The sequence below is a fragment of the Mesoplodon densirostris genome, chromosome 12 (genome assembly GCF_025265405.1).
Source record: "Mesoplodon densirostris isolate mMesDen1 chromosome 12, mMesDen1 primary haplotype, whole genome shotgun sequence".
NCBI classification, from domain to species: domain Eukaryota; kingdom Metazoa; phylum Chordata; class Mammalia; order Artiodactyla; family Ziphiidae; genus Mesoplodon; species Mesoplodon densirostris.
This window is the reverse complement of record NC_082672.1, coordinates 52,701,979-52,714,459: the sequence shown is the minus strand read 5'-3', so window position 1 is coordinate 52,714,459 and position 12,481 is coordinate 52,701,979. Positions and strand designations below refer to the sequence as shown.

Genomic DNA, 12,481 nt, shown 5'->3' with positions numbered 1-12,481 from the left:
CTGTCAGAATTAGATAGATAACCAACAAGGACCTACTGTATAGCACAGGGAACTCTACTGAATATTCTGGGATAACTTAGAAAAGAATATAAAGAAGAGTGAATATATGTATATGTATAACAATCACTTTGCTGTACACCTGAAACTAACACAACATTGTAAATCAACTACACTCCAATAAAATTAAAATTAAAAAAAAAAAAGTTACTGCCAGGATTATCAGTTGGCTTACTGACCATCTTGAGAAATTAGAAACTCCATCGAGCAGACTCCATAGAGCAGAATGTGAGCATCTCCCAAATGGTTTCGAGTCATATGGGTGGCTTAAGATGAGCCATGGTAGGAGGATTTTCACCTTGGAAATCAGCAAGCACTATGCAACAGAATGGATTTTTCCCTTGGAGAGCCAGTTGTCACACATTTACCAGCACACCCCTGGGTGGAATGGGGAGGTGCACCCACAAGAGTTTCCACTGGGAGATACCGGGGCACCAGTACCCACCCTCCAAGTTCTTCTTTCAAGTTATCTTTTCTCTTTTCTTTTCTTTTTTTTTTTTTTTTTTTTGCGGTACGCGGGACTCACCGCTGCGGCCTCTCCGGCTGCGGAGCACAGGCTCCGGATGCGCAGGCTCAGCGGCCATGGCCCACGGGCCCAGCCGCTCCGCGGCATGTGGGATCTTCCCGAACCGGGGCATGAACCCGTGTTCCCTGCATCGGCAGGCGGACTCTCAACCACTGCGCCACCAAGGAAGCCCTCTTTTCTCTTTTCTTGTTCTTACATAGTTCCACATGTCTTCCTCCCTTACTTTAGCTAATCATTCTAATGTGTTTAATGTGTATCTTTTTGTTGGTATGCATTCTTATAAAATGTTGTTCTGTGCACATATTATAAATATATTTATATATTATAATTATTATATTTATTATAAATAAAATATATTTTAAATTTCATAAATGACATTACTATATATTTCATTTTGTATCTTACTTTCTTCACTAAGCCCATCCATGGCACTCTAGGCACATCTAATCCATTGCTTCTCACTGCTGCATAATAAATACTGAAGTACATCCACCACATTTTGCCCACCCACTCTCCCAGTGACATTCTCCCACCCAACTCCCCTCACCACAAAAAACACAGTGCTGCTTACTCTCCAGGATGGCTGCACCAGGCTGCCATCCCACCAGCAATACCCAAAGTACCTATAGACTCAAAGCCTCACCCAGCCCCTGGCATGACCCAGCTTTCTAATTTTTGCCAGTCTAATTATGAGTATAAAGAGATATAGTTAGTTTGACATACACTCTTCGTAAGTTCTCTCCATAGCCTATGCTTCTGCCTTTTGGTAGCTGCTACAACCAGTCTGTGCTTGGCATTTCTCTGAGTGCTCTAAAGTTGGACACAGCTTTCTGAGACTGCCACTCTCCTGTCCGTCCTCTCAAAGACATGCTTGATAGCCCTTTCTTGTTTTAAGATTTTTTTGTTCGTTATTAGTTAACAGACCAGGTATATCAAAAGACGGATGGTGAAAGTCAACAATTTTGCTAGATCCTGAGGACATGGATCACTCACAATGCACTTCTTGATTCCCTTGTAGAGATGTCAACTGTATCCAATGGACCTTCGATCCTGGGACTTTATCCTTAAAGTTGTAGGAAACTTCCCCAGGCCAGACAAGTGAAGGCCCAAAGACTGATTGCAGTCAGAGTAGAATAGCAAGTATCTAAAATGGGCAATTTCTGTTTAGAAGTCTGGACTGGTAAAGCCCATTTCTGGAGTCCCACTCATAGGGGTTACTTATATTAGATACTTCCCCACAGAATGTGTAGGGAATTTTCTTTATGATTGTAGGGGAAATCCCTTAACTCTTGATTCTGAGATAGATAAATCAAAGGTGAGGCTACAATAATAGCCTCCAATTCTTTGGACTCAAGCAATCTGTATTAATTATCTGAAGACAAGGCAGCCATCACCATATGCTGAAGGATATGCCTTGTCATGCCTGGCACTGTGCCTGCACTGAGATATCAGCTGGTCAGATACAATGGGGAGACTTGGGTTTAATACCTCATGTCAGAAATAGCAGGATACTTAGCAACTGTGTTTCAGCCTGTGAGAGGAGAGTCAGGAACCTGTACTCCGGCAGGTGTGCCTCAGACCAAAGCCTGGCCCTGTCCTCCTGCCACGGCCTCAGCTGTCTGCACCCGGGCAGAGCCGATGTCCTCAGCCTGCTTATACCCACATGCATCTTGAAAATCAACCGAAGGCAAGAGGCATCATGTTTTGTACTGTTTACCATCAGAACCTTCTCTCCAAGCTCAAACAGGCTTCGTACCTACCAACGAACAAGGCTTGCTAGAATCATGAAACAGTGCCCAGGAGATAGTAGAGGTTACAAATATTTTTGCTAAATGAATGAACTTACTTTAGAGGTAGAGATGATTCTTAATGCATTCCTTGTTCTATTTCCTGTGGCATTGAGAGGTTTCCTGAGTCAGATACTCTGACTGGGGTGGATCCAGAAGCTCAGCAACTGTGGACAGTCAGCAAAACCCCAAGTTAAACAGCCGGGAACCACCAGGCAGACAGACGAACAGATTTAGTCCACACAGCTACATAAGCGGCAGTGTGGAAATCAAGAGCACAAACTGGGGAGTCAGCCTGGCCATCATTAGAGGCTCCCAGCTCTGCTAGCATTGTGACCTTGATCAAGTTACTTAACCTCTGAAAGCATCCCCATCTGTAAGATGGGGAGTACAAATATTTATCCCACAGGGTTTCCGTGAGGAATAAATGAAATAACGTATGTCACATCCCTAGCACATTCCTGACCCATTGCAGGAGCTTAGAGACTGGGAGCTCTTCTGAAAAACACAACTCCCTATAATTTAAGGCCCCACCGTCACTTCTGAATACACAGCTGCCACACCGCAGAAGATTCTGGAAGGAAAAACTGTGGCATTCCATGTTCTCAACCTCTGTCAAGGACACAGTTCACCATCTGGACTACACACTCTAGAAGAACAAATTCCTGCTCCTTAAAATAAAAGCAATGGACAGGCCTCCCCCTGCAGAAATGTTCTGGCAAAAGCTACCACATTTGGCCAGTGACCCTAAGCCCTGATGCTGAAGCATTTGTAAACCTGCCTCTTCCCACTGACCTGAAAGCTAAGATTTAGTTTATCACTAGTTAAGAAGAAGTCAGGATGGCAAGGTGACTAGAACACCAGCAGAGGAAGGCAGCCTTACTGGACTGAGAAGGCAGAGTTCAACACGACTGTATCAGAACAGAATATTCCCCTCCCTACTTAGAACAGGTGAAGGGTTTCTTCTTTTCGAACGGATCCAAGGACAATTTGGTGAAAACAAAGTCATCCAGCCCTGGACTAATTCTGCAGGTTCATGAAACTCCTCCTCCTCCTCTAGTTCCAGCCCCATTGGCTTCCTTTTATTGTTTCCTAAGGGGTTCTTCTTGTACCCCAAAGCTTGTTTGCATGCTGAACTTTTCACCTAATTAATTCTTCATTTTCAAATCTAGGCTAGTCATCCATTTCCTTGGGGAAGTTTTTTTTGTTTTGTTTTTTTTTTGCGGTACACGGGCCTCTCACTGTTGTGGCCTCTCCCGTTGCGGAGCACAGGCTCCGGACGCGCAGGCTCAGCGGCCATGGCTCACGGGCCCAGCCGCTCCGCAGCATGTGGGATCTTCCCAGACTGGGGCACGAACCCGTGTCCCCTGCATCGGCAGGCGGACTCTCAACCACTGCGCCACCAGGGAAACCCGGGGAAGTTTTCCCTGACAACTCCAACGAGGACCAGTCCATCTGTTTCACAGTATTAAGTACTCCTCATTAATAAACTTATAATTTGTAAATTTAAAAAAGGTCAGTTTTATTTGAACACAACAGGAAACCACTTATTTCAGCTCAGATCTATTTCTACTCATCAGGAAAGTGCTAAGCCTTCAGTTTCCGAGATGTACACAGTGTATTTTTCGAAGTCACTGTCATGCAGTAGTTCTGCAGCCTCTGGACATAGCACCAGTATGACCTGGGAACTCTTTAGAAATGCAAATGCTTAGGCACCACCCCAGTCCGACAGAATCAGAACCTCTGGGGTAACGTGCCCTCTGGTGGTTCTGCCCCTTAGTGGATGCTGATGGAGTCCCACCCAGATTCCCTTTCCAGCGCACCCATGCCCTCGCTGCTGAGAGCCAGCTAACCATTCACAATGGCCCTTCTGGAACACTGCCCTTGGCAAAGGGAGCCACCCTGCCAGGCCAGCTACCCCTTTCCCTGGAGAAGACCTCACCGACCAATTGGCCCCTTTGCTGCACCTGGTACTAATTCTGCCCAACAATTCATGTTCTAGGGCCTCCCAGTGGCTGGCAGTGAGGCCGGACTGCAGAGGAGACCACACTCTTGCTCACAGCCTTCCCTGGGCCTGTCGTGCGTCCCATCTCCTGGGAGCAGGTCCTCAATCAATTGCACAAGAATCCTCGTCTCAGGCTCTGCCCCTAAGGGATCTGATCCATGGCAGTTACTTTCACCATCTCAAAAAATGTACTCTTACCAGAACATGGCCGTCCACAATTGCCACAATTATTTCACCCAGGGCAGTTTGAGAACCGGCACTCCCATATCTAAGATCAGACCAACTGGGGCTTAGAGGATGTGGCTGACAGGACACCAGTGACTTGTAACTGGTTTCGGCTCTGCATCTCTGTGTATTGTGTGTGGCTCGGGGGTGTTGAGTTTCTGAGATGGTACGGCGGAACGAGACAGACCTGGGTTCAAATCCTGGCACCGAAGTTTGCCAGTTGTGTGAATTTAGCCAGTAAACCTTCTTTCTGCTTCCTCACCACAAAACGGAGATAATGGCATTGCCCAAGACACTGAGTTTTTATGAGAATTAAATGAGATAACACACATACCCTTCAGGGCCTTAGCTCTCTTGCCTCAACCGGCTTAATTAGGGAACTTACGTCACAGGGCTTCCGAGAGGATTGCAAGCCGTGATCCAGGTGCAGCTCTTAGCAGTGTGCCTCGGCACTGTTGTATATACTCAATGAATGCCAGGTACGCCCAACACTGCCGTCATAGCGAGCAGGCAATGAATGTTCGTTCCCACCACTGGCCGAAGGATTTTAGATTCCTCTGGAAGCTCTCTTAAAGAGTCCATTGCATCTCACCGTTCCAATCTTCAGGATAATTTGGTGTGGCGCTCTTATTTATGAGAACTGCTTTTACAAGTGAAACCACATATACTGAAATTCTCTGATTTTTTTTTTTTTGGCAAGACCAACAGAAGCAGAGTTCAGCTTTTTTTTTTAACAGTTCAGCTTTTTGTTGAATGTGTTACGTTTAGTCAAAAAAAAAAAACAAAAAAAGCCTGTGTCATCATCAGACTCCTCAGATTCTTCTTTCTTTGCTTCTGCTTTCTTCTCCTCAGCTGGGGCAACGGCGCTGGAGTGGGCAGGACCGCCTGCTTCTCCTGCTGGGCCGGTTCGCCTGGCCCCCCTCCCCCCACCCCGGCCTTGCAGATGAGGCTCCTGAGGTTGACACTGGCCAGAGCCTCGGCAAACAAGCCTGGCCAGAAAGGCTCGACATTTACGCGGGCTGCTTTAATGAGGGCATTGATCTTACCCTCCGTGGCCGTCACGTCACTCGCCGTGCAGACCGGGGGCCGAGTCGATGCAGGCGAGCTCGGAGACCGAGGCCGTGGCGCGGGCGAGCGCTGGGCGGCGGGGTGCCGGGCGCGGCGCCAGGCGCGGCTGAAGGGCGGGCCTCACCCCCGTGCGGCCTCCGCTTCCTCGGAAGCACGGAGCACCTTCGCGGCAGCTGAGGAAAGGGACTTTTTTCTTTTCTTTTGGTCGAAAACAAAGATACCCACGGCCAGAACGGACCTAAAGAATTTAGTCTTCCTTCAAGTCTTGCTTAAACCTGCTCACGGAGTAAATGTCTGAGGCTCCAGCCCCGACCAGCCCTGACCTGCGCGAGGCTTACGGCACAGGTGTCAGGAGTCAGGGCTGAGCACTCACGCCCTGGAGGCGGCGGGCTCCAATCGCAGGCCACGACTTACTTTAGACCGCGCGAACCCTGGGTCCAAAATAGTGTTGCTCTGATAGCTTGAGACCTTATTTTCACTGTGAAATCTTATTTAATGATTTATAATTCACCAAAGAGGCGAGAAAAAAAATGAACCCTTTTGTTAATAATAATATTAATAATACGTTATAATTAACGTATTAATCATACGTTAAATACAGTTAATAACACGTTAGCTTTGAGGAACAAAATCTCATTTAATCCAAAGTGGAAAAAAAGAGTGAACTGAAGCTCTGCTAGTTTAGCAGCAGGGCGGGTCTGGCACCCGACCAGGAAAGGGGGGCAGTCAGCCGCGCCCCTACTGCATGGCCAGGAAGCGGTTTGTGTGGAGACGTCTCTCACTCGGCTGTGACAAACTGCACCCCGATACCCAGAGCGCGTAAGTCCGAGAGGCCGAGGTGCCCCGGGTGCCCGCGCCCTCCCCGGGGACGAGGGGGGAGGGGGGAGGCCGCACGCAAAGACAGACAGACCCAGACATTCCGGGAGACCTCTGCCTTAAGAAAATGTTACGAGACCATATATTTTCTATTTTTATAACATTTTATATAATTCATAAAACAGTGCTTGTATAAAAATTCACACAAAGTTGCTAGAGAGCATACAATTTCCAAAAATGTCCTGGGTTTTTGTTACATTCAGTTTTCTAAGGATGCACTCAAATCAATGGTAAAATGCAGACATTATGCGATATTTCATTATCTTTGGTAAAACTATACTCATTATTTTGTCTCCTCACAGTATTAATTCTGATATCCACTTTGTGCAGGGTCTGTTGTCACTAGGATGTCAGAAGAACATTAAGGCTGGATCTACAAGAGGCACGTATCTCCACGTGACCGTCGCAGCCCCTCGGCCCCCATCCCGTGCCCACTCCATGTCACCCATCTACACAGCGAGGAAGGGTAAGAGCCCAGTGGCCTCCAATCCGGGGTCTCGAGACCCTCCTCCTCAATCAGGCAAGAAGTAAACATTTGGGGGCAAAGGTGGAAACTGAGGCCATCTCTGCAGGAACCCGAGTGGCCATGCTGTGGTAGGGTAGGCCAGTGACTCTTAGCATTTAAACAGCTAATCCATTCACCACTACGTAGATCCCATTGGTTGGTTGATGATTGCTGCTGAGGTGGTGCCCCTCCCCCCAAACTTAAAAAGGAAGGAAGGTTTGGAGCCGACACTGAAGGGGGAAGGGGCACCCTAACACCCATGACACTGGACACGACTTTATTCCCTGTCAAACGTGTGTTGTCATGTAGACACAGCCAGTGAACTGAAGCAGGATTAGAACACTTAGTACATTCATGACTATATCTTCATACATTCTTTTAAAACTTACTAACAGAGAAAAACAAGGGACACTACCACCTATTGTGATTTGCTATTTTACTCAACATCAGAATGTATCTGTGCTACTTCTTTAGTCCTCTGGACATGAGGGGGGGGGAAATTCCAAAAAAAGCAAACAAGTAAAAATCAAAGAATTTAGATGCGGAGGGAGAAGGGGTTTTGCCGACAGATTTTATGGAAAATATTAAAATTTGAAAAAAATTTAGTATTTTGTACTTCTATTGCTTCGTGTAAAAAAGACTGCCCCTGGAGCCCCCCTGTATGGCAGGAGCTCTGAGGACACCACACAGACAGACACGGGACCCACAGGCGGTTCCTGATGAGTCAGTCCAGAGAAACAAAAAAACAGCTCACAGAGTGTGTCCACCTCTCTTCACTGGAAGGGACTCTAAGATTTGGGGGGAAGAAGCCCTACAAGGAAAGGTATTAAGGAAACCACCAAAACACGGTTTCCAAAAATTGAACATGCTTTAGGTTCTAAAGAGACATAGTTCATTCCTAGAACCTGTTGATGTCTCTATCGTGGGTAGGTAGGATGATTTTTTTTTTTAATTATTAAATGATTGTGCTTCTGAAGTTGCAGGGTCACATTCCACCCTCTAGAAAGCAGGGCAATTTTCACATGGCTTGGAATCCTCTTGGATATATCCTAGAGACCAGAACAAATTCCATGGCACCCTCCCGCCCACAGGGCTGGTGAGTGAGAGAGTGCCACCGCCGTCTTTGGGTGTGTGCGCGCGCGCAGGCATGCATTTATGTGCTGGAGAGACTAAGGCATAGAGAAAGGCCCAGGAGAGGGGGAAGTGAGTCTCTGGCTGCTCCAGTCCTCCTCCTTTCCAGGCACAAAGAGGTTGAGCTTGTTATTCATGTCGGTCCCCTTCCTCTCACTTCAGTTTTCTACTAAGAAATGTGTGTGTGCACATGTGGGTGCGCGGGGAGACAGTCATTTATTAAGTCCCTGTGCATTTCTAAATTGCAATAATTTAGGTCCGCAGTTTCAATAGAAATAATCTATAAATGACATTTAAAAGCAAATTTACTAAAGTTAGATCAGCAACTTTACACTGCTCAGAATCTTGTCATATTAAAAAAAAAAACTGCCCGCTGGGTGCAGACAAAATTCTGTCATACAGCCACTGAAACTGAAGTCCTTATCTGTATGAAGAAAAGTCACAGATTGTTTCTATTATTTCATTTTAAGGTAGCAAAATATTAAGCCATTAGATTATTAAATCTGTAACATTCCACAAGGGTTTTAGGACTACCCTGTGTGATTCATTTTCTAGCTTTCTGGTATGATGTACTGTGTTTGGGTTAGACTGTTTCCTTTCCCTCTTAGGCACTGGCCCCCACAGTCAGGTAGGTAAAAGCATTGTTTTTATATTAAGGACTTTACCTGTTGGGGAGTTTCCTCCAGGTTGGAATCCTGGAGAGCATGCCGCTGGCCTGGAGCAATGTGACCTTCCCAACCAGGGGAGAGAAAAGAGGTGTCTCATCCCGAGGCCAAGGGACCAGCCAGGTGTAAGACAGCAGGACCTTCTGAGGGCCCAGGGGGAAAGCTCTGAGTGGACCCTGGGAAGGGATATGGGAGCCCCATTTGAGATGGCCTGTGTCCTTCCAATACCAGGTATCCCCAAGAGAGCCCAAGGCTTGGGCCCGCCCTGAGGAACAAGGATGTGTACTGACTGGAGGAGCTGACACTGAGGTGTGGTGAAGTCACCATACAGCTCCCAGAACCCGGGTTTTGTTTTGTACAAATACACACATGGGAAAGTAAACAGTTCTTGGTGAGCCCAAAGGGGCCCATCCTTAAATCAAACGAGAAGCCAAATACCCACACACACTTTTCCAAGGTAATGTGTTTGCCCCTCCAACAGCATCCTTGCTAGAGAGGAAAGGGGGCAGTGGGAGGACACAGCTCAAATGAAGACATTGTGGACGTGTTTCCACGTCTCTCTACATTCATATCATCATCATCATCATCATCATCATCATCATCATCATCATCATCCAGTGTTCTCGTCTACAGAGTGAGCACAACATTCTACCGGCGCAGCAATGTGGGCCAGGCCAGGCCAGGCCGCCCCCTAAGCCCCTTCCTCGGCACCACAGTGGGAGGGAGAAGGTGACGGACCATGGTCAGAAAGACATCGCACTATTCCATCCCCTCCACCGGCATCCAAGAGGCATCCTGACTCTTCCAAAATCCGATGTAAAAGACAAGGTCAGTAAAATCCATCTCTGTGCCACGTGAAGCTATTAGCCATCACGCATGAACATGGCACTTCTAAAAATTTCATTTATCTGAAACCGTCTTTTAAAAAAAATTCCCAGCAACTGAAGTCATCTTACAGTACTTCATCTCAAATATGTAAAAGATTTTTTTCTAAGTAAAATGGCCTCCACAGAGCCCAGTGATTTTCTTAAAAAGGGTTTCTTTTTAACTTAAAAAAAATTGATAAAAGTGGAAGATGTAAAACAAGGGAAGAGGACCAAGAGGGTTGCTCGATTTGCATTTCAAATTGTGAGGGGACTGGGAGGACACTGCCAAGGAGAGGGAACCCTGACTCCTGAGGCCTCTCTGCTATCACAGCTTGGCCCTCCCCAGACTCTGGCTGCACCACCAGGAACAAAGGACCAAAGTCGTAAGTACAAGAGGCCACATGCGAGGGGCGGTCACGTGTGCAAATGCAGCAGGCCACTCCCCGCCGACATAAGGTGCGTGGCTGTGGACACGTCGCGGGCTCCAGCAGAACGCTCAGTGCCCGCGGTGCCCATCACTTCTCCACCTTCTTGGCTTTCTTCAGGATGTCGCATTTCTTCCTGTTGGGGCGGCGGCACCGTTCGTCGATGCTGGGGATACATTCATAGTGCCACACCTCCTCCATCTTCTCCACCGGGTACACGGCCTCCACGTAGTGGCGGATGAGCCTCAGCCGCGTGGGGTCCAGCTGCTTCTTGTTGCACGCCCCGGAGTGGTTGTACTGCAGCCGTAGGTTCTCGGCGGTGAAGAGTTCGGGGAAGAGCCTGACGAGCAGCCGGGCGGCGAAGTTGCCCACAGAGAGGCTCTGCTGCACGATCTCACGCACCTCCTTGTCTGACAGCAGGTACGGCGAAGGCACCGGGAAGTCGGGCGAGGGCACCACCAGCTCGTCCAGGGGGATCTTGCAGAAGTCCTTGCTGCTCCTTTCGGGGGGCAGCGGGGGCCCCTCAAATTCCTCCCGGAACCGCTCGGGGTTGATTGCATAGCTGGCCAGGTCCCTGCACTCCGGGCCCGGCACATGGACCTTGCGCTGCTGCTGGTAGGAGCGCCTCTGCTCTGTGTCTCGGCGCCGGCAGCGCTCGTCCAGTTTGCCCACGAACTCCAGTGTCCAGACGCGGTCATTCTTGGCCCGCGGGTAGAGCAGCTGCACGTAGTGGCGGATAAGCTTGATGCGGGATGGGTCCAGCTGCTTCTTGCCCAGGGAGCCGCTGCAGTTGTACTGCTTGCGCAGGTTCTCGTGGGTAAAGAGCTCGGGGAACAGGTGCACGAGCAGGCGTGAGGCAAAGTTGCCAATGGACAGGCTGCTCTCATAGATGCTGCGCAGCTGCTCCTTGCTGAGCAGGCAGTCGGCGCCAGGCACCTCGAAGTCGGGCTGCGGGATCTCCAGCTTGTCGAAGTCGATGGGCACCAGCCAGATCTTCTTGGACCGCCGGCCGGGCCGCTCGCCCTCGAAGCTGTCTTCCACCTTGACCACGGAGATGTCATCGGGAAGGCTGGAAGAGTCGTAGCAGTCGTCCCGCGGGGGCTCGCCCTCGCTGCCCGCGTCCAGCCCCAGGCCCTCCAGCTCGTCGTTGATGCGCTGGGCGCACTGCTGCAGCCAGGCCTCCTCCTCCTGCATGTCGGGGAAGTAGATCTCTGTGTAGTTGCGGATGATCTGCAGCCTCTGTGCGTCCAGCTCCTGCTTGCCTCCGTCCCCGTAGCAGCTGTACTGCTCGCCCAGCTTCCGGTGGTCGAAGAGCTCGGGGAAGAGCCGGTGCAGAAGGAAGACCGCGAACTCCCCTGGCGACGAGGCTTCGTCCAGGAACTCAGTTAGGTCCTGCGTGTCCACCACGTGGTCCGAGGCGATGGTACTGCTCCGGTCCAGGGACAGGGCCTCCTCCTGGTCTTTGTTGTCCAGGAAGTGGCTGGCGTCCACCTGCTCGGCCTCGAAGAAGCCAGCGACCTGGCCGCCAGGCTGGCTGTCCTCCATTTCCCGTTGGGCCCAGAAGCGGCTGAAGAAGTCGTTCAGCTGGGGCAGGCACTCAGCCTGCCACACGGCCGTGTCCTTCACCGATGGGTAGTAGACCTCCACGTAGTTGCGGATGAGCTGCAGGTGCAGCGACTCCAGCTTCCGCTTGGCCGCAAAGCCGCAGGCACTGCAGCCCCGGGAGAAGTCCACGTCGCTGAAGAGCTCAGGGAAGAGCTGCACCAGCAGGCGGCAGGCCAGGTCGCCGCCCGACAGGCTCTGGTCCACGATCTGCTTGAGTTCGGCTGCCGTGAGCTGGTACTCGGGGGGCGGCTGGAACTTGGCTACCATCTCGGTGGGGCTCACCTGCTTCTTGATGCGGCTCACCTCCAGGGAGAGCAGGTCCACCTTGCTGTGCAGCTGCGACATGTTGGAGGAGAGCGTGTTGAGCATGTAGAACATCTTCTGGATGAGAAAGTAGATGTTGGGGTCGCTGTCGGTGGCTGCCGCGGCGCCGCCGCCATCCCGCTTCTGTGGCTCGTTCAGGAGCCGCAGTGGTGAGGGGCTGTTCCTGAGGTTCGCCTTCTCGAAGGGCTCGAACGCGTTAAGCGCGTCTCCGGTGGGAGGGTTCTTCTTCTCCATGATCTTGTGCGAGATGCCGTACAGAGGCTTCTTGTAGGAGGGCGTGGTCACGTCGTTGCTGGGCTCCTCCTCGCCCGGCCACACGGAGCCCGAGCTCTTGCCCCTGCCTGCCTGCTCCCCGTTGCCCTGGCAGGGCGAGCTGTTCTCTCGGTTCCGCATGCCTGCCAGGAGCGCCTGGAAGA

The 12,481-nt window shown here is 50.2% G+C and overlaps 1 protein-coding gene across 1 annotated transcript in view; it reads right to left on the bottom strand.

Annotated features, from left to right (window-relative positions):
* Positions 1-6,676: 6,676 nt before the first annotated feature.
* BEND3 (BEN domain containing 3) overlaps positions 6,677-12,481 on the bottom strand; it is a 35,621-nt gene continuing 29,816 nt past the window's right edge. Inside the window, exon 4 of the mRNA XM_060115269.1 lies at positions 6,677-12,473. Coding sequence (XP_059971252.1) covers positions 10,227-12,473 — 2,247 coding nt within the window. The 3' untranslated portion in view covers positions 6,677-10,226. The remainder of the gene's footprint in view (positions 12,474-12,481) is intronic.